Source organism: Notothenia rossii (assembly GCF_949606895.1).
Source record: "Notothenia rossii genome assembly, chromosome: 6".
In the NCBI taxonomy this organism is placed as follows: Eukaryota; Metazoa; Chordata; class Actinopteri; order Perciformes; family Nototheniidae; genus Notothenia; species Notothenia rossii.
The window spans coordinates 65824751-65846816 of NC_136909.1; the positions used below are offsets into that span (position 1 = coordinate 65824751).

The 22066-nt window shown below is 38.5% G+C and overlaps 2 protein-coding genes across 13 annotated transcripts in view; both read left to right on the top strand.

Annotated features, from left to right (window-relative positions):
• Positions 1 to 1529: 1529 nt before the first annotated feature.
• pik3ap1 (phosphoinositide-3-kinase adaptor protein 1) lies at positions 1530 to 14596 on the top strand. Of its 3 annotated transcripts, none has more exons than XM_079688646.1 (17): positions 1530 to 1704; positions 3028 to 3453; positions 3925 to 4175; positions 4869 to 5013; positions 5124 to 5266; positions 5353 to 5497; positions 5615 to 5811; positions 5914 to 6091; positions 6175 to 6222; positions 6305 to 6547; positions 6655 to 6711; positions 7907 to 8100; positions 8191 to 8263; positions 8630 to 8797; positions 10407 to 10477; positions 11222 to 11319; positions 13799 to 14596. In XM_079688646.1, exons 1-17 carry the CDS (start codon positions 1674 to 1676, stop codon positions 13914 to 13916), a joined length of 2586 nt encoding a protein of 861 aa, XP_079544772.1. In that variant the 5' UTR covers positions 1530 to 1673; the 3' UTR covers positions 13917 to 14596. The 3 variants fall into 3 exon arrangements, with proteins under 3 accessions (XP_079544772.1, XP_079544773.1, XP_079544774.1); XM_079688647.1 differs by having other exon boundaries at positions 1534 to 1704; positions 5353 to 5485; XM_079688648.1 differs by lacking the exon at positions 3028 to 3453 and having other exon boundaries at positions 1537 to 1704.
• A 1909-nt stretch (positions 14597 to 16505) lies between these two features.
• The window catches only part of sorbs1 (sorbin and SH3 domain containing 1), a 42705-nt gene continuing 37144 nt past the window's right edge, over positions 16506 to 22066 (top strand). For 3 of the 10 annotated variants that reach the window (XM_079688633.1, XM_079688632.1, XM_079688635.1), the window contains exon 1: positions 16508 to 16667. The gene's annotated coding sequence lies outside the window, so the exon portion shown is untranslated. Of the gene's footprint in view, positions 16668 to 22066 lie in introns of all 10 variants that reach the window. The other 7 variants (XM_079688627.1, XM_079688631.1, XM_079688634.1 and 4 more) reach the window with 6 other exon arrangements.

Consider the following 22066-nt stretch of genomic DNA (forward strand, 5'->3'; position numbering starts at 1 on the left):
AAATTGTTAGAGGAAAGATGTATATATGCCATGTATGGTACTTTTTGTTTTATAGTTGAACGAAACATTCCTGAGGGCTCTATAGAGCATAAACTAGTACAATCAGCCTCCCAAAGTAAAATAATACGCTATTAATGAGTCACGTTCTTGTCTTTTCCTTTAACAGCAGAAGTCCATCTCTCCAGAGCAAGACAGAATCTTGAATCCACATTTCCATAGAAGGTACATCCATTTAATTTAGCAGATCACAATCATCTTCTAAACGTTCCAAGATTTCCTCTGTGGATCCGGCATGGAGGTGTTGTCTTTAGTTAGGTCTTCCACGGCAGCTTAATCTTGAGCTGAGGATAAAGACTAAGAAAAACCTTCTCCAATCAAGTTCCTGCCAAGTCAAAACGCTCAATCCAACTCTCTTCAGTCAGAGATGTTGAATTTGTTTAACCAATACAATGCATTTGGATAATATAGTACCCGAAGTATGGTGGGATGTCATAACACTTTTTAAGTATACATATTAATAGCGGTACCTGCCTAGTAGAGACTGCTTTTTTGTTGTAGGTGTCTGCATAGTGACTGGTGATGGAGACGTGCTGTTTGCCAGTGTAGGTGATTGTCTGCCACCCTCTAGTGGTTGGATCAGTGTAGTACCTTGTGTTGAGGCAATCAGTTGTTTCACATTAGAGGAACAATTATTTGTAGTAAAAGTGACAACATACAGATGATTCAACAGCTTTTTTAACATGGAAAAAGACTTTGTGTGTTGATGTGCTTCGGAAAGGGGTGTGATCAATTTAAGTAACCATTTGAGCACATCAAAACTTTGTTCGTAGTATATCATCTTAATAATAATCGGTTAGTTAGGTCGTAAAAATATATACAGCATAAAGTAGAAAAAATACACCTTTGACAATCCCCTTCACTTCCACATTTAATGCGAAATTTGAAGCTCATATTATATGTACGTATAACACCAATGCGCTTACAGGAACGGTTAATCAGCACATAATCATGTTGTTACTGTTGGGAGATATGGAGGAAGTAAAAAAAAAAAAGGAAGCATGTGAGACCAGGTAAACTCTGTGTGTGTGTGTGTGTGTGTGTGTGTGTGTGTGTGTGTGTGTGTGTGTGTGTGTGTGTGTGTGTGTGTGTGTGTGTGTGTGTGTGTGTGTGTGTGTGTGTGTGTGTGTGTGTGTGTGTGTGTGTGTGTGTGTGTGTGTGTGTGTGTGTGTGTGTGTGTGTGTGTGTGTGTGTGTGTGTGTGTGTGTGTGTGTGTGTGTCTCAAAGTTCAACATGGTTACTGGGTTAGCAACATGGTTACTGGGTTAGCAATTTATTTTGTGCCCTGTCTGAATAATCTAGTGTCTACAAATGACTAATGACAGCCGAGTGCGTGTGTAATCGCAGACATGTTGCACGACATGACACCACTGTGCTGCATGTTCTCACTTCTTCAACTGTTTCAGGAAGTGGGGCAGTGTCACCAAAATCAGGAAACTACGTGTTGCTATTTATACAACTGAGCAAAGGGCTATAGCTGCTGAAAGCTAATGTAGTCTGCAGTTGAAGACGAGAAGCGCTACAGTACACTTGAGGATTTAAAAAAAAAAGGCTTATTTGGGCAAATTATGCTTATAGTGGGGTGATTTCTTCTGGACCTTTGAGACTTCACAACCATGGAAGAACCCGTCTCAAGTTTAAAAGCAGGTAAATATGACTTATATTCCTTATATTCACTCAGTTTGAGATAGGTAAAATATACCCAGAAGTTATTTTTTACATAACACTGATTAGTCTTTTAGAATATGTTATGTTTCCTTTTGAAATGATCTCATTTAACTTAATTTAACTGAACATTCATTCACAATTATTTTTCTTAGCTTACATAAAAAGAGGAAGGAATCATCTTAGCCTTCCTGTACGGTAAAATAAATGCATCTGTTATCGACTATTTTAGAATTTACCACTCGTTTAAGTTGTAATCATGTTTTTGGGTCCATTAAGAAACAGACGGCAAGTGTCGGTGCCCCGTTGTCTGTGGGAACTATGATGAAGGTGAAATAGTCGTGTTGGGTTTCTCTCCCAGTTAACGTTTACAGAGGTGAACTTGACCTGATTAAACACTGTAATGAGTCAAACAAAATTACTCTGACCAGTGTTGACACAGTGCAGTGTTTGCACAACTCCATGTTGACCGGGCTCTGAAAATATCAAACAAATCGGACATTCATTCTCTAACCTTGACATTTCCCAGCCGGACAGCTGGTATGTTGTGCAGCATCTCTAGGACAAACACCGCCCGCTGCAACATGAAGAGCAACACATAATGTGACCAGTGTCGTATCATCAGTGTAATGTTTGAGCTGATTATTCATTTTGCGTGGTTGGGCCAGTTTAGGGAACTAATGATTCGTATTTTCCACTGTTATGCTTCGTTTTCAAAAGGAAATGGCGGATTCTAATCATTCTAATGAATTCCTTCTTTAAATAGGCCCTATTAGGCTTATTTGGTTTCCTCTTTCTTGTAAGTGTGTTATATATAGTTTTTTTTACATGTAAATGGTCTTCAAAGGCTAGTCCCCTCCAGATGGAGTTTCTCTCCTACACTCTCCCCCCCCCCAACCTGAAACGCCTCCATTGTAGTTCTTTGTTTACTTCTGCGACATAGTGACATCACTTCGTAACACAGTGCAGGCTGGGCTCTGGTTTCAGACAGAGGGTGAAAAGAGGTGCTACAGCGCAGGCGGTATGAGAAAAATAAAGAGCTTTTTGATCATTAAAGCATGGAGACATGTCACAGGAGAGGTACAACATTAGCCTAATATGGGCACTTGTAAGCGTCACACACAGCCTCTGCATTGAACCCATACTAGTATTAAGAGCAGTGGGCAGCTCTCAAATTACCTGTCCACTCTTAATACTTGGTCCTCTATGGGACTTGAACCAGCAACCCTCCTACTGAGTTGCTCCTGCCCCTTTAATGCATGGACTATATATTCTAATCCATCTTTAATATATTCTGTTTTACAGCAAAACCTGAATCCGCTTCAGCTCATGAGCTGTTAATTCTGCACACATCTGAGGCACAGGAATGGGCGACATATTTGCATCAGATTTTAAAATCCTCAAAACAATTCCGCAAAAGATCTATCTTGCTGCATGCAATCGACCCAGCTCAGCATATCCACGGATTTGACTTTGAAAACTTCCAAAGCTGCAAGTGCATCGTGCTGCTGCTCACGGGCGCGCTCCTGGACTTGCTGTATGACCCTGAACTGCAGCTAGCGCTTCGGAGACTGCTTCACCCTCCACACAGAGTGGTGGCGCTGCTGTGTGGCGTGACAGATGACGATGCGCTGCTGGAGTGCTTCCAAGACTGGCCGAGATGGAGGAAACTGTACGCTGACGACGAAGCTGCTGTCTACGTTTCCACCGTTATGGAGTCCATCACTGACAGTACGCACAACCTCTAACACTTCCTTCTAGTTTCTTTTGAGACATCACACTTTTTGTGGTTTAGCCCAAAAGGAAATGCAATCAATTAAAGAGTTATTTCACTCAAAAAAACATGTCATCCAACTTACCCTGTGATTTATGCGGTAAAGTAATAAAAAAGATGAGAATATCAACAAAAAAAAGACCCTGGTTAATCTACATGAGTTTTGTTTATGCATAAGAAAAGAGAAATAGAAATAGTAAAACCTGTTCAGAGTTTAAACCATAAACAATTTGCTCAACTAGATTGTATTAAAGTACGGACCGAAGCTTTGGGATGGATACCTCAAACTTTAGCATATAAAACCCAAAACTATCAGCAAAGAAAAATGTATTTTTTGTTTGTTTACCGAACAGTTGGAGTATCTTCGATATTAAGTTGTCATAAAAGTAACTTTACATTTTTTTATTCTAACTTTTTTTTTGTCACAGGTGGGCGAGTGGAGGTGGAACAAGAAAGTGAAAGCTTGGCTGTAGCTGCAGCCGAGTTGCACATCACAGCAGCCGAGTCGCCTGAAAGTCCCAACACTGGTGAAACAGAGGAACCGGTGTCAGGAGAACAACAAAAGAATGTTCTGAAACATGAAGAAGGTGTGAGCACGGGGAATTCAACAAGTGAGGAACTTGGAACACCCACGCACCTCACCTGTCTCACAATTCAACCAAACAGAGTTCTGTGCGGGGTAAGACTGGAGCTATTCTACATTAATGCCAACTTTTCTTAATATAAGTGAGTAAGAGAGGAAATGAAAGGGTACCTAGACTCATTATAAAAATCCAATATGTTATTGCTATTATCTAAGAAAGTTAGATTGAGGTTTACAGTACATGAACAACTTTGTCCCAAAACTTGAGGGCTTAAACATTTGTGACGTCATCAAGTATAAAGTTGAAAACTGCCCTATAGAAAAGGGGTTGTTAAAGGTGTTATAGATGACACTGAGATCACCATGGGACCTTTTCTATTAATTAATTAATTAATAGAGTATAATTGAAGTTTTTTGTTTCAACCGAGAACATTACAATGAAATAATGAAAAACAAAGAGTCTGTGGTTCCAAAAATAAATCAGCCTAAAATTACTTTCCTACAGAGCCACTTCATACCTTTTTCTACCTGGTTTCTGCATTGACAGAGAGAGAAGCTAATGTTTACAAACATTAATTGAACTTACCCTGGCCGATGCCACATTTAGATTTCTTAATGTAGACCCTTCAAGTACAGAAAAGATTTGCATTTACATTCTGTTACTCAAGTTGATTGTATCTAAACATGTGTAGTGGAATATATACCACCCATAACAACCTGTTTTTAGGAGATACATAAAACTAATAATGCCCTTGTTTAAAATAATAAATGTCTTTCTTGCATTTTAAGGAACAGGAGAGACTTTTCATCATTTTCACACATAAACTAGAGGATGGGTGTGTACCAGAGGTGGAGTTCTCATCTGAAAATATAGCTGCAAAAACAGTCCTGGGCTCTGTGGAGAATGAATACACTATAAGTGTTTCTGCACCTGGTCAGTATCTCCAGCAGGTCATGTGACCTTAAGATGATTATTTCAGTGTTGATAGCAAGATCTAGAAACTACCATTTAAAATGACTGTATTGTTTTCTTATCCCCACTAGATATGCCTGCTGGAGTGGTGTCGCTCACCATGTACACTGACCAGTCCTGTGTCAGCTTGAAGTCTGTTACATATTATACCAATATGGGAGAAGTTAGTCGGTATATTGAAAATGCCACCGATCCTGTTAACTTCATCTGCCAGGTTAGACATTATGTCACACCATAAACAGTGATGTTTAACTAATTTTAAAAGCTATCCAGATTATGTAAGTCCTTTTTTTCATCCAGGCCTTCAACTTGACAACCAATGCAACTGAAGCACTGGACGAAATGCTTACTGACTCGTTAAAATCCAGGATGCCGGCAACTAGTCTTCAGCTGTTTGGAATTAGACAGATTGAAGAAAACAACATGGCAGCATGTGAGGACAAATGTGAATATGCTGTTGTTGCATTTGAAATAATATTTGACCAACATCTGCAATTCCAATGAAAGCTCAGAGCTTAATCAGTCAACATACGATTATTAAAGATTGTTTTATGTCTTTCAGATCAGCGTAACGAGGAGCTTCCCACGCTGCTCCACTTTGCTGCTAGATACGGCCTGAAGAAGCTGACCACCGTTCTCCTTCAGTGTCCGGGGGCTCTGCAGGCTTACAGCGTGATGAACAAGTCTGGAGACTACCCAAACACGCTGGCAGAGAAGAGCGGCTTCTCTGATCTCAGACAGTTCATGGATGAATTTGTTGTAAGTCCAGTAATGAAAGCTTATTTTTTCCCAACAATGCATTTGATCTTGTCAGGTTCTTGACTCACCTTCTGCCTGCTTCTCACGTTCAAACAAATCTAGGAGACAGCGGACATGCTCAAGTCTCACATCGAGGACGCCATCAACACAGAGGAGGCTGCAGATGTGTATGAGATGATGTCGACCAACCCTCAAGATATCATGATGAAGTACTCGGGGGGCTCAGAGGACATATATGAGTCCATGCTGGGGATTGACCCTGATTGTGCAGAGGACCTATGTAAGATTAACGTCTTTGTATCTATTGGCTCTCACAATGACCAATACAAAATGTATGCATGCTGATGATGCTGTTATTTTCAGATGAAGTTATGAACCCAGAGGAAGCAATGCTTAGGAAGTTCTTTGAAGGTAAACATTTGAATACATATAGCATCATTTATATTATGGTATCATGTTATAATATCTAATGTGGTTACAATGTGCACTTCAGCAAGACCACATGCCAGTGAAAACCATTACAAAAATGAGTACCTTAAAGGGGAGGAAGAGGATAAAGACTATTCTATTGATTTCGATCCAATTGAGGAAGAGGAGGACCCTTACAATCTATTCCCAGAGGGTATCTATGATACTGTAGATACAAATCCAGCCGTCATGAACCGTCCCCCAGCCCCCATCCCCAGAACGGAGTCCGAGAGTGATCCTGAAAAGCCTATGACTGTCATCTCAAGAGGTACTGATCAGTTTATTTTTTGCTGTCCCCTAAAATGTTCTCTCTACACATCAGATATCATAATACATTTCTAGATGCAAAAATAGATAACTACATTTTGTTCACAGTATTTTCAGATAAAGCTACGTCCCAGTCTAGTACGATGGAAAGTGGAAATCCTGCAGGTAAAGCACAGTTAAAATGATTAAGATTAACATTGAGATTGTTTATATAAGTCTGTTTTTCTCATCATTTATATTTCCAGTTAATAAGATCATTGCAAAACTGTTAAAAGGGGAACTATTATGCTAATTGTCAGGTTTCATATTTTTGTATTGTGTGGCTCTACTGTGACATGTCTGTCTCCTTGCTGTATTGTTCAAAAAGCTCTCTTTTTTCTCATACTGCCTGTGCTGCAGGACCTCTTTTTATCCTCTGTCTGAAACCAGATCCCAGCCTGCTCTGATTGGTTAGCTGGCCGGCTCTGTTGTGATTGGTCAACCGCTTAGAGATAGTAAACATTATCTATGATATCCTTACACCAGTTAAATGTTGTCTGTTCATTCCGCACTTGAGTGTCTGTTTAAATTTCACTCGTGAAAACCTTAAAAACATTCAATTCCAAACTGTTGTGGAATTTAAATAAGAACATTAAAGTGCTGTAGTTAAGTACAATGTGAGGTTCTTTACTTTACTTGTTTCAATTAAACCCACCTTTTCCAGCTGCAACATTAGACACATTATCGCATTACTATCTTATTATTCTGAAAGTGACCATCTTACAAAATTAGTACTTTTAAATGTGGTACTTTAATTATATTATAGCTATATAATAAAACGTTGTTGTTAATATTGTTGCTCATTTACCTAAGTACATTTAAAGTTGAATACTTTCTCCACCACTCTATCTAATCACATGTTAACAGTCTAGTGATTGAATCATACAGTAGACTTATCGTAAACCTTTTATTTGAGTTATTGATAAAAATGTTGCCCCAGCATTTAAAAATTCGAACGATTTCCAACATACATTATATGCATTTGCTGTGCAGCTTATCTAAGAGTGGAAGGTGGCCATGTCTTATCAACACTAAGTAAGTACATGTAATTGAGGGGAATTTCACAAGCCACTGTGTAATGCTGCAGTTATTTTGAAAGGCTAGTTGACTCATTTGTTCATTTTAACTCGGGGTATTGATCTCTCTCTTAACTCAACCAATGAGCTTACAGTAGCTTTCTACATGAAACAGTTGTACAACCTAAAGACATCCCAAAAACCACTGTTGTATTGTATTTACCAGGCATTAAGAAAAAATGCAAAGTGGAAAATAAACAATGTTTGTTAACTATAGCTAATAACAATAATGTGCACCCATCCAGTTCGGCCTTCGGAGGACGCTCCTCTTCCTGTTTACGACCCCTACGCTGGGATGAAGACGCCTGGACAGAGACAGCTGATATCCCTGCAGGAGAGGGTGAAGGTGGGGGAGATTACTGTGGATGATGCCGTCCATGACTTCAAGGCCTGGCAGTTTGACCATGAGCGGAGGTCCGGCTCCATACGCTATCAGCAGGTAGACACACTATACAATATTTAAGTCTATATGCTGTTTGGTGGTCAATAAATACATCTAACGTGTGTGTTTTTTATTATTTTTATTAAGGAAAACCTGAAGAGATTGCGAGACAGCATCACCAGACGTCACAAAGAGAGAGAAAAGAGTGGAAAGGAGCTCGGTAGGATAATTTAACTGTTTATTATTTGAATATGAATTCTCTAAAGCAACTTTAATATATAGTATATCTCCCAAACAAAAACACATCTATATGCTGTCTCTAAATTGCTGGTACAAGCTCCAAATAGATATGAGGACTGCAGAAGGTCTACCCATCTTCATGTAGTCTAAAAACCCACCTGATACCACTACACTATGGCCAATAAGATCTTACCAAAATAAAATGTTGTAATACTTTAAATTATTTGAGTTACTGAAGCTAATTCTGTTTCTTACTTGAAGATAATACAAGTAATATATCACACAGCGGATATCATACACATCCTGTAAAATATGCTAATATTAGATGTGTTTTTTCTCCTTTCAGAATATGAGATAAGTGCCCCGCTGCAGAGGAACTTATACTGGGGCTCAGGTATGGCGTTAGAGTGTTCTGTGTACGAGCCTGCTCCAAGAATGGTTGGGCCCCCTCCTCCAGTGGCCCCACCTATCCAGCGAGGCAGCTGGAAGACAGGAAGCACGTCCAGCACATCCAGTAAGCTTTTATTATTTGTTCGTTTTGTTTCTGGCTCGGAACTGTTTGCATTGCTTCCATTCCTCCTTTCCTATTACAAGCATGGAAGAGGCAAATTATTATCTAAACTGATTCGAGTGATTGTTGCTTTGTGACCTGTGGGAGGTTCTTCCTCCACAAGTAACACAGAAGTTATTGACGCAGCCCATAATTCACTCTTCAGTTCAATGTTTCACTTGTTTGTGTTAAAAAAGCAATACCAATGTTATCCCTACTTTAATACCTACTGTTGCAATCGTTCTTAGGAAAAGAAACTCAGACAGGATGCAGGAGAATAAAATATTGTGATGTTGGAAGCAAAAACATTAAGCTGTTAAAGCTTTTTCTTAATGAGCTTGAATTGTCCTCTTTTCTCCTTCTCAAAAGATATCATTACGGGATTTGTTTACAGGAAATAGGACAGCATATCATCCCATGTGAGAGATATGAGCTTTTTGGTTTGCTTTCCTCAGATGTTCAGGCTGAGACCATGGTTAACACGCTATCTCATAACTTAGTTTCACAACACTAGACTTCCTTTTTCTGTTATATGACAGCACGACACAAAGTGTGAGGTGTAGGCCAGCAAAGTAGGGTTTAGCGACATTGCTACTTCTTCTCTGACTTTATAAAAAAACTGATAATTCCCAACATCCTGTCTCACAATATTGGGACATTGATTTGTCATCCGTGACCAGCACCTTATTGGGCTGTCGCTCAATTGCGAGAAAAACATGGATTACTTAATAACAGAAAGCCTTCCTGCTGATCAGAAACTATAACGTCTTATTAATCCAAACCAGATCAAATGGGATAAAAAACGGCAAAATCAAATCTCTAAAGAGCTTAGGGGGTTTAGTTTTGAGGAGATGCACTCTTGTTCTGTTTATTCTATACTCTTTTATTCTATTTTCTCAGATTAAAGTCATCATAAGATCAATAATCAAAGACAAAATGTGTCAGATTTCTGCTTTACCCTTGGATAAAACGTCTTTAAAATGTCCCTTCAATACTCATTCTGACCCATATTGCCTTTTTCCCATAGGTTCAATAGGAAACTGAAATATTTCACACAGGCAGTTCCCTGTTTGACAAACGTCGGTTCCTTCTAAAAGACATGCTTTTGATAAGATATGGCTGCCTCTTATCGGAGACTTAATTAATCCTTAACCAGCAGCAAAAGCTATATTGTCTCTTATTTCAAGGTTTTTATCTATTGTTGTTTTTAGGTGAGCTGGTTTACAAAAGACATTTAACAGTTTTTTATTTTTGGAATTAACTGTCACCTTAGTTAACTGTACTTAAAATATAAATATGTTTTGAAGGCACTGATATGTTGACACAGTTTGAAATATTTTCTGAGCCTCATGCTTCTGATTCCCACAGATTTATGAGTCTGTCTATTGAGTTTAATCTCGCTCTGATCGCTCATACCTCTCCCTGCTGACATGTTGTACAACTGTAACGTCTTTGTTTGATATTTTTATCCGCATTTGGTGAAGTGGTCTGCTGCATAACTCACCACAAGCTCTAACCTCGTAGAAATATCTAATCACGTGTTTTCCTTCCACATTTTTTTTCTTGACATCAGGTACGGAGAGCAACAGACTCAGCACTCACAGCACCTTCAGCTACAGCAGCGGCACAGAGCCTGAGTTTGAGGTGAGCACGAATGGACAACAAGAACTTTTTCAGTACACGTGGAAACCACAGTGTTCACACATACTTTAACAACATATAGACGGTCCATAAGGGGCTTTTATTGCTGCATTAGTGTCTAAACCAAACTGAACCTTCTCTTTCTCTTGTTGCTGCACTCGTTCCAAACAAGTAACACGCATCAGACTATAATAATGCATGTGAGGTAGAAAAATAGCATAGCATTAAGTCTCTGGCTACTTCAATGCTTCAGTTCCTAAAAGACTTAAAAGTACAGATCTACTCACAGTCATATAAAGAATTTTGTTCTTGTGAAATCCTTGTAGCTTGGCACGCATTGCTAAGTGTTTTCTCAGAAATTACTTTTCAGAGTTTAATCAGATCTGCAAAATGTTTTCTGCGAATGGAATTTAATATCATCAAAATGTCACTGAAGCCCAGAGAGATAACTTTAAATGGCTTGTTTTGTCCAACCATCGGCTAATACCTAAAGAATTTCAGTTTGCTGTTACAATCAGTAAAGGCATGCACTAAATCCTCCCAGCTAATGAGAACTTGAGTTTGCTTTGCATTTCTGCTTGAACAATTACGTAAACCTTTTATTCACTCATGTTTGTGTTGATCCAGTAATTGATTAACTATCTAATTGTTTTATCTGTTAAGGCAAAGCCCGTGGAACGTTTGGTTTGTCAGAAATGTGCTTCATGTTTCGTCACACATTCAATTTTATTTTATTTTTTTCAAAAGGACATGGCAGATAATCCCCCTGCTCCTCTACGACCTGTGAGGTCATCTGATGCGTCCCCCCTCGCTCCACCTAGGATTCCTCCACGGGTCCCAGAGAGGTCAGTTTTAAGACCAGTGTTTGAATTTACTGATGTAACGCTTAACAATATAGTTGAATACAATTGTATTTAAACAATACAATCTCAGAAATATATTGTGGGTAGCGTACATTTATTGTTGCAGTTTTGATAATTAATTGAGTAACTAATTAGAAGAATTACACCTTTCTTGGAAATCAAAATGTAAAGTTTTTCTTAATAAAAACAAAAGAGACAGGGCATTACCCTCTATTAAGAGAGAATACAATCAATAATCAATCAATTAATCAATATTCTATCATATTTGAAAGTTCGGATTTCACTTAGCTGACAGGCTTCATTTATCTACTTAATTTACGACCACACACACTCAAGTAATCAGGTTTTTTATATATAAAACATGTATGCACTACTAAAAACACCCCGACTACAGAATGGATAGCAGTTAATAAGAGTGTGGATGCTTTTGCGATGTAGAACAGAAACAAACAGAGCCTGATAAAGAATCTACATGCAGGGAAGAGTATGACAATAAGTGATGAAGAGGAAATGGTCAGCCACCAATGATTCTCAGCTGTGCGAAAGGAAGGAAGCCAAAGTGAGAAAGCGACAAAGGCATTGATGTTCATTCTGTGTAAACCTATAAATGTCTACTTGAAGTAAGAACATTTTAAAACGAAAGCACACATCAAAGTGACTCTCAAGGGGGCTTATTATAAGTGTACTGAGTTCCTGTAACTCAGAAACTCTGCAGTCTCGTGATGTTAAATGACAAAGGTCTTATCTCTTTAAAAAACATTGTGGGTAACATAACAATGTGTACTGCAGCACTCCAGTTGAACATTTTATATTATGTCTATATTATCTTTCTGTATCACGGTTGTGCATGAAGAATCGTAGTGAACAGTACGTCTGTAAACCTAAAAAAATAACTTGGATTTTTCTAAACTAAATATAAACAGTACAAAGGTCATAATAAAGGGAAGTGAACCATCACCTACAGCACAGCATGGCAAGAAGGTTTGGGGTGCTACAAATCGCATGCTGGGTGGGTGCAATTCTTGCTAATTGTTTAGCACTGGCACCTTTGGTGAGACAGTGGGTATGAACTTGTGAATTCAACTGAACCCGTATGATGGAGAGATTTCGTGGAGTTAGTGTGTTTTCGTTCATTTTCTCAGATGTAAGTTACCTCCAATTTAACCAAGTTGTAAATGTTTATATTGGATACAATACAATTCAAAACTATATGTTACTGCATATAAATGCAACACAGCGTGACTCAATAAAATAAGATATTTAGTGGAATTCCAGTGTTTTTACATCATTGTGCCATAAAATAATAAAATGTATAAAAGTGAGTCTGCACTCGGTTTGGACCAAGTCGACCCAACAATCAACTAGACAATAGCAGTAGGAAGTTTGTTTCTTAGCACATTTCAGATACAGGCACAATTCAGTTTTCCTTACATAAAGAAAAGTAGAAACGTGCGTCAATATAAAAGGTATAATTAAAACAAAGTAAAAAGTAGTACAATGTAATAAAACAGAGACTTTTATTATACAAAGAATAACTATTAAATAAAGAAAATACAAAGTACATAAAACACAGTGAAAATAACCTTGGCTGTGTGTTTATCTTTTTTGGAACACCAAGTAGAACAAAAGGTAGCTATAACTACAGCTAAAAGTAGCCTGCAGAATTTCCCCTTCAGTAGCTGTTATCTGCAATTCAAACATTTTGATTACTCCATTTCTGTCTACACATAACTAAATCTTGTAATGTGAATGCACAAAGACAGGGTATCTGCATTTTTAGATATAATGTTGGTTAATGTTTCACAAAAATACAAATGACATGAAAGAGATATAAAGTTAGTGTGAGGGTGTAGTAGAAACCCTCAATGACCTATATAAAAAACAAACCCAAAAGACATACAAAATGTAAAATCACCAGTACAATTTAAATATAGCGCTAAAAAACAAAAACCTAATAATTTAATATCATACAAATAAAAGGTGGCAAAGCATGATTAATTTCTTTATTTACAGTATGACTAAAAGAGATGTCTTTTATTTTTTTTAATGAAAAGCTTTTGGCAGCATTTGTATGCCTCTTCTCTACATAGACACGTACACAGAGGAATTTATCCGATTTTTATTCAACAACATTTTTATAGAAACTTCCCGTGAAGATGAACATTCTTAGCCTTTCTAAATGGATATACAGTACAGTATATGGATTTGTGAATTCCAAAACTAAAATGTTAATCTTTCTAATGAGGCTTTAAAAGCTTTGCAATTTTGCAACCCAATTCTTCAGTCTTAATTTGAAAAGGCTTTGTATGTTAATGAAATACTAGTTTTAAAGGCTGGATGTATGTGATCACTGCTTTTTTGATGATAATCTTAAATGTGGATTCACAGTCTACCCTCCCTTTACTGTATATCTACCGCCTAATCAGGTCATTGACCTTACATCACTGTGTTTTTCTCACAGGATGCCAGAAAACATGCTGCATGAGCGCTACATATCCTGTCCGACTCGAGCAGTTCCTCAAAGACCGACTCAAAGATACACAAACTCAGCACCTCCAGTACCTCGTCGCCTGCGGTGATCAACACATGTCCACTTTAGCTGGGTTTAATTTAAAGTATTTTAGGAAGGAAGGAGGAGTTAGCAAGACAGCGTGTTCCTCTGTAAACAGACATCAGGACTTAAATAGATGCCTACATGCAGTGAGACTTCTTTTATGTTGTGTCTTTTTCTTGCCTATTAAATGTTGTATCAAAGTGCCTAACATAATAATTCAGCCCCCATATTGTTTCATTGTGTGCACATGTGTATTTGTGGGTGTGATTGAGTCTGTGATATTGAGTGCATATGTAAGTGTTTTTACCGAATAATTGTTTGGCTCTGGTAACCCTGGAATTTTAGTATGTTGGTGAAAAAAGGGAAATAATTGGTTTTAATTCAAATCTTAATTATGATATTATAACATGGTTTCTAGTTGGTCTTCTGTTAACAGAGCCAGTGACGTTAATGTTGTTCAGTTCACAAGATAATTATGATATTCCTTTATGTATTATAAGCATTTAATTGAAAGTTTTTTTGACTTTTTTATCTTTTTATTGCACCTTCAATGATGTAATAATTATACTTCTTAAATGACTTACAGGTTGGTTAGGTACCTGTATATTTCTTTCTGAAACTCTGAGAAATTATCTCAAGGGAACCAGTTTTGCTTTACATCACTCTATGTAATTTTTGTTCATAATAAATATTATAAAATTGCAATTTGTGCAATAGTGCAATTTAAAGTTTGGTCACTTGATGGCGCTCCATGTTCTCTTTTAGGCGCTCCATGTTCTCTTTTTGGATGCCACTTTCTGTGTTGGTGAAACACTTTTTCAAGTTGATTGAATCCATTAAGCATGCAGCCGTTAAATGAATTTACAAATGACTTCACTCTTGTGAATATAAATGAAACCTGACATTTGAAATGCCCTCTGAAATGCTTTGGGAGAAAATATAAAGTCTGAGACTGTGGTCATTTTTTTCAGAATAAAATCTTTACTGACAAACAGCATCAGAGTTAGTACGTGATTGGTTGTTAGACCTCATACTGTACACATTCTCATTCGACAAAGAGATATGGAGCAAATCCAGTGTTCATAATGAGAAATACAACATAGGCTTACTTAACTTGAGTTTATGTGATACAAATGTATTAGTCAGACTCATAAATAATATTGTACAGATGGAATCCAGCTAAATGTTTTGGGATGGTTGTTATTAAGCACCTGTTTTGATCACAACTGGCAAAATGCATTCAAGAGAAGTTTTTGATCATCGTACTAGGCCTATTTTGGCACCCAGTCAATTATCTATATATATGCAAACATTTATATCGAATTTTATATCCACAAGATAAAACCCTACAACTGAGGCTTAAGCACCCTTAAAGGTCCCATGTCAAGGCCATTTCTACTGATCATAATTCCATTGTTGGGGTATACTAAAATAGATGTATATTGTGCAATTTTCCAAACTTGGTTTCTCATACAGCATCTCTGTATAGTATGTGTATTCACTCTGTCCTAAACGGCTTGTTGGAGCTCCCTGTGTGAGCCCAGTGGCCGTCTTGCGAGACAGCGAGACACAGCTAAACCCAGCCTGAAATACACACACACCCGCAGCCTGGCTGGGAATTTGTGTGTGTGCTCAGGCTGAGTTCCGCGGTGGCTAGCTGACCCTACACCAGTGAGCCCGCTCACACTGTCCCGCGCCTCGCAACGTCCCGCCGAGTGTGTGTGTGAGGAGTCCGCGGATTGGTCCAAACATAACAGCTCCGCGGACATAATGTAACGGGTCCGCAGATTGGTCCAAATGCAGATTGGTCAAAATGGACCAATCTGCGGTTACGTCACTATACCCAATTACATCACTATACCCAAGAAGTAAACAATGGAAAAATAAAAATATCCAATGAGGCGTTCTGGGGCAGCATAGACAGGTCTGTTCTGTGTTAGAGTTTTACTCGCTACAGGGTATACTTTGAGGGTGTGTGACTGCAGATCGTTTACATGCATAACAAGCTACATAACACACAAGGGGACAGGTAATACCAGAAAAGCATGACATGGGACCTTTAAATTCATGGGCCTGAACCGCCTGAACTCTATTGTTTAGGTTCATTACATGCTCACACTGCTCCTATGAACACTGTTTCCCGCCTCAACAGTTAGCTTTTTTAGCCAAAAAGCTGTAAAACGACCAGAACACGTGTTGGTTAGCTAACCTGGCACAACAAACCTACAGACAGACCAAGTTAACCAGCCAGTGAACGTGGCGCAACATGTAGCTGCTAAAGACATTATATTCACAGCGCTGGACGGCGCCAAAAAACAAGCTTTAAGGAGAGTAAATATTGAACTTAAATTCATGAAATGGTCTGAAACAGGAAACCCCAAAGAATGCTAATAATGCTAGTGTTTCCTGAACGTTTTCAGCTAACTGTTTGCTAACCATGAACTTTATAGTTAAGGTAATATGTCAGTGTTTTTCAGCTGCTTCGAAGTAGCCAACATATATAAACGGGTAAGTTGTTTAAAGACAAAACATGTTAATGTAACTACATGTATTTCGGATTTATTCTGAAATGACTGAGTCCAGGCTTTTACTGTGAAGGGAGGGCGGCCCAGCCCCCGGTGCTCGGTGCTGGTGTTGTGCGGCGGTATTGACGCAGCTGAGGCCGATGAGGGTGAAGCGCTGACAGGACACTGGTGGAGAGCAGCCGTCGGCGCACACAGCTCAGTGAAGTGTGTCTGCAGCAGCCAGCATAACACTGGATTACCATCACACAGAGGTAAGCATGTTCCTGCTCCGCATCACTGATGCAGGGGTTCTTTAATGTTTCCTCGAAATCTATTATTTTAATTTGTAATATATTTTACCAGTGCTCCAGAACAGCTGACTATGTTTTTTTTTTATTAGCATATGATGCAAAACCAACACCACCTAATTTAGTTATTAGTTGTTATTTGAAATGTGGATTCAGCAGATTTTATCAAACACAAGTGCGTATATGAGTTTTGATATAGCATCTGATCACAGAGCTCTGGCTTTGGGACAGTTGCTGCAGTACAGGCTGATCCATACAGGGGGAATGCGACCCGCCATGGGTGCCGCACTCCGGATGAATGCCCAGGGGAAAAGAGAAAAAATACCAAGCCTGGAAATTAAACCCTGCCTGACTTTACACCTTGCTAAAATACTGTCTGGTATAATAAAAAAAAAAAAACAGTTAATCGTTTCTTGTGTTGCTGTTTCTTTAAAATAGCAGGTTGGCTCATTAGCGGTTGTCATTGTGAATCATAGGGAGCAGGCTACTCCACATGCATACAATAAGACTGTGACATCAGGACCGTCAACTTAATCGATGCATGCAGGTGTTGAATTTGTTGTTAAAGAATTGTTTATTGAATAGTGTTTCACTGTCATTTTTATCACAATGTTGTCAGAGATAGATTCTACTGTAGCTTATAGGCCATTTTTGATTGGATGATTTTGAAGGTGAACATGCATTGATGAATTGAATGCAGGAGACGTACAGTAGTTTGGAGGTGCATTTCATTATCAGTGATGCAAATAGGAGGAATGTTTTAGTACAGTTTCCTATTTTCCACTTCTTATTCCAGTGACATCTGTGTTAGTCTGAGCAGATGTGTTGTGAAGTTGCTCAGTCAGTGCAAATATGCTCTGCGGTTACAAAGACAGTCGACCTGAATGACTTCATACTCTAGTCTGACATGCAGGTCTGCCAACTGCATGTGACATGAACAACTGATTCACATACTGTACACACTTAGACAATCAGATACTCATCTCTTGTTGTACATATTGTTGCAGCGCTACAAAGCTTAGATAGGCTTTTACTTTCCAAAGACAAAGAAAAGTTCTACACCATATTTTGAAATATGCATTAAGAAAATAGCACTGATCGTTGGGCTTATTCTAATGCAGGATTAAAAAAGCAATAAAAGTCCTTTTGTATTTTTTGTTATATCCTTTATATCTTAACAAATCCCTGTAGTATATTTTGGAGTGCAGCTTGCACTCTGCTTTCACATGAAGTGTAGGAATGTATGGTTGTCATTAAATCCAAAAGAAAAGCTCTCTAAGCTTTTTAGTCTTTATAAATAAACAAAATAAGCTCCATACACCTTCACCAGTGTATCTCTTTTAATAAATAATCAGCCTCAGCAGAAATAAGTATCTCCACTTTCTCTGAGCTGTGTTGTTTTCCTCTGAAACTCAGCAAATGTATATCTCTTGTTTGCCTGGGTTTCATTCATAATTGTACTACACTGGTGACTTTTTCACTCTGAGGGATCTGTGTAACATGACACTAAAGAAGCTTATACAATATTAACTCGGACACAAATAATTCATCAATCAGCTACGAGGACACGGGCAAAGCAGTCAGACTGATTTTCAAAACAAAAAAAAACATTTCACATGTCTTACACACTCTGCTCTGTGTCTTATCACATGGAAACATGTAGTAGAGATAGTGGTTCTAGACATTGTTTACTTAGAAAGACAGAACAGGACCTCCACTAGGATAAAGGACTTAGTGTATTTGCAAACACATCTTTGTAAAGTGTTTTGTCACTTAATTAAACACTATTTGAATTCCCTTAGAGGCAGATTTCATGTCCCCTCAGCTTAGTACTACTACTGAGAATTGATTCAATAGTAGTAGTTCACTAGTAGTTCAGTAGTAGTTATAAAGCAGACTCCTGGTTAATGACTTGTCAGCATAGGAGTTGTAGATGTTTACACAGCGATGGTGTGTGTGTAAATGGAAGTCATGTGTTACCTAGCCTTGAGCCATTTGTTCAGTCACGCAAAGAGCAGCCAAACCACTATATGACCTTTTGTACATATTGTTGTGCAAATAAAGCAAGTAAAATACTTTATTTTTGGAGTTGAAACGATTCCCCATATATCATTTCCAAATGTTCAACTTTTTCTGCTGTTGATTTTAGTTTTTTTGGTTTAACTAGCCTCAGTTCTCAAGAAGAGCCGCAACAATGTGTCGATTGGTCGATGAGTAAAATAATGGCCAACTAGTTCGATAAACTATTTGTTGTTGAAGTCTTTTTTGATGCAATATATGCATTTTTCAGTTTTTTCTGTCTTTTTTAGATGATATTTAACTGAAAATCTTTGGGTTTTTTAACTGTCTTATACAGTCTGGTTTTTGAGTGACAAGAAAGAAATCACCTCATACTTTGATGTTTCATACACCAATCGATTAATTGATTGATACAAATCTGAAAATAAATATCAGACAGAATAATGTAGTGAAAATAATCATTTTCAGGTGTTTAAATTAATGTCAATAATGTAATTAGATTCATATTCTAACAACGCTTAAAGTTTGAAAGCCACTTTTGAACTATCATCCAGATCTTGCTTTTTTAAGAGACTCAATAAATCAAGGTCGAAGTGTTGCATTTCAGTCAATTGAGCTTGACAAACAGAAATGATAACCTGTGGAGTAAGAATGCGACCTGTTGGTGTGAACCCAGCGCAGTGGTTAATATTTCACGAAGCTCGTTCTGAGTCACGTTACACAGATCCCCTGTGTTTGAAAGGAGCGATCCTGGGAAACGTGAATCTCTAAACTGGATGTAAAAGATTTGCCGGCTGGCCTCCAGATCACCCAGCGTTTCAACGTGTTAACCATTTGTTTTGTAAATCTGATTATTGGCAACTTGGAAAATGAATATTTGAATATTAAAAAATATGAAATAGTTACAGTTTGCAAATTAAGGTTGAATGACCACATAGGTCTTCAAAATAGCTGGATTTGTCAAATTGTTTTGACTTTGACTTGTGAAATGATATTGCCTTTATATTGTAAATCAACTGGACCTATGTGTTCAGAATGAGTGTAATGTAATAGTTAGCCACCATTTATTACAGTTTTTATTAAGTGCAAAACAGAGTTAACCTGGACAGTGGCAAAATTATTTCATAATATTCTTATCCTTTTTAAGGTATATTTCCTCAAATCACTTAAATGTATTATTATTTATTAATTCCTGCATGCCAACTGCTTAGTGAAGCTGGATATTAGCATGACATAGACCTGTTTTTGTGACAGAAAACAGCCCTGTATTTACTGTGAATCACAGATGGCTTCAAACACCAGGTTTCTGTTTTTACTCCATGTTAATGTTACAACAGGTTGCTTAGCAACCTCCCCTCTTCCGCTTTCTCCATCTGCTGCCATTGGCTGAAGTGGTTGGTGAAGTGAAGTGTTATGCTTTGGCTTTTCAAGGTCTGTGGGACAAAGAAAGCCCCCCGATCATGGACGCGTGTAAACAAGGCAGTGAAAAGACAATTTATGCTTTAATGATGGATTAAGCTGCACTCTTCATCACCAACACCACATCTCCACCTCCCCCCCTCTCCCCTGTGTTACATCTCAGCAACTGGTGGAAAACAACACTATGGCGGCAGTTGTTGGAAGATATTTAATATAACCGGCATGCGTCCTCCTCAATCATCATCACACAAACAAAACCGTAATGATCAAGCGACAGTGACGCAAATAATGTTTAGAAAATCACTCACTACAAAATGTGATAAACAATAATGAAACTCTAATAAGAGTGCCGCCATCTACAGAGCCCGGCTGTTATCGACGGAGCTGCCTGTTGTGTTTGTGTCTGGGTGTGACGGGTGGAGTCAGACTGGGCATTCATTCCAGAAATAGACGTATGATGGAGTCCTGCCGCACGCTCATTTCACACGAGGATACCTTCATAGCACTTCAAATTGCTGGATTATCACATTGCTGTTTATATTCACGTTTAGCCGCCATATCCTATGACTCAATTATCAAGTAGTCTTGTCACATTGGCGCTTGGAGAGTTATATTAGGGAGCACACTCGAGCGGCCTGTCCATGTCGAAGTCAAAACATCCAGCAGAAATTAGGAAACACTTTGAGCGGGATTGTCATCGCCGCTCACCTAATGTGCGGTGCGGCCCGTTGTCTAAGCCAGGAGGAATCCTATGTGCACAGCTGAGCTCGTTATCTAGTGATGACATTAAAGCATCATGAGTGACTGTTACTCACATCTGCAAATAGAGCACTCACGATAATAGCTTCACAACACGATTATGGCGGACAAAATAATTCAAGAGAACGGTATTATCACAATGTCTTTAGAAGTCTTTTCAAAGATTATATTTATAATGCCAAAATGATCTTTAACTTTGGTTATACAGCCATTTCTTATGCCTCCATGCCTGCACCAGATGTATCAGCAGACATAGCATTTTAAGGTTGTCCTTTAAGTACGAATGTCGTGATATCCCATCAACCTCTTAAGAATATCTTCAAAGTAAGATATGGACTCAAGGATGACCTGAATTGAATTTGATGGTCAAAGGGTCAAAGTCACTGCGACATAACAAAAACATTATGGGCCTTTAAACAAGAATTGAAATGCCATTAAAGACCATTTCCAACTGCAATTGCCAAATTATTTCACCAGAATGAAGTGTAGTTTGGGGGAGTGTGAGTCTGTAACCATACCTGTACAGGAGCCTACAAAAACGATTCATTAAAAGCATGTTTTCTCATTTTTTAAAATATTAAATGGCAGTGTATAATCTCAATTCCATTATTGATATATTACCATTATTGTGGATTTCTTTCCCAAATGTATCACTTACTGCATAGTGCATACTAGTTAAATATCCCCATTTGCTCATAAGCTTCTCTGAATTTCGTATTGCTCCTACCAAGAAAACGACCAAAAGCCCCTTAAAGAGACACCTCGGGGCTGCTTGAATATTCAGTCGAATGTTTATCCTCACTCCGGGGCTTGTGAGCCAAGCTCTCTCACTCTTGGAGAGCAGCCTGGAGCCTTTTGCTGTGAAGAAGATGTATCACTCTGGGTACACTGTCAGCTCCCTGACATTCTTATTACACTGCCTCTAAAAGCCTAGAAGGCACAGTATACGCAGGCTGGCTCTGTAACACAGCATCTGTAACTGCAGTCCTCCCCAGGACCCTCACACGTGTCAGCCAAGTGTTCCCTCTGTCCCGGGAATCTGGCCATGGTCACGTCCAAAATCTGTCAGGGCTTCTCATGGACACGCTGGCAGGCTGCGAGCCTCTCCAAGCGCTGAGACACATCTTTCATTGGCTGGCATGATGGGAGCTTCGTTTGCCTCCGAA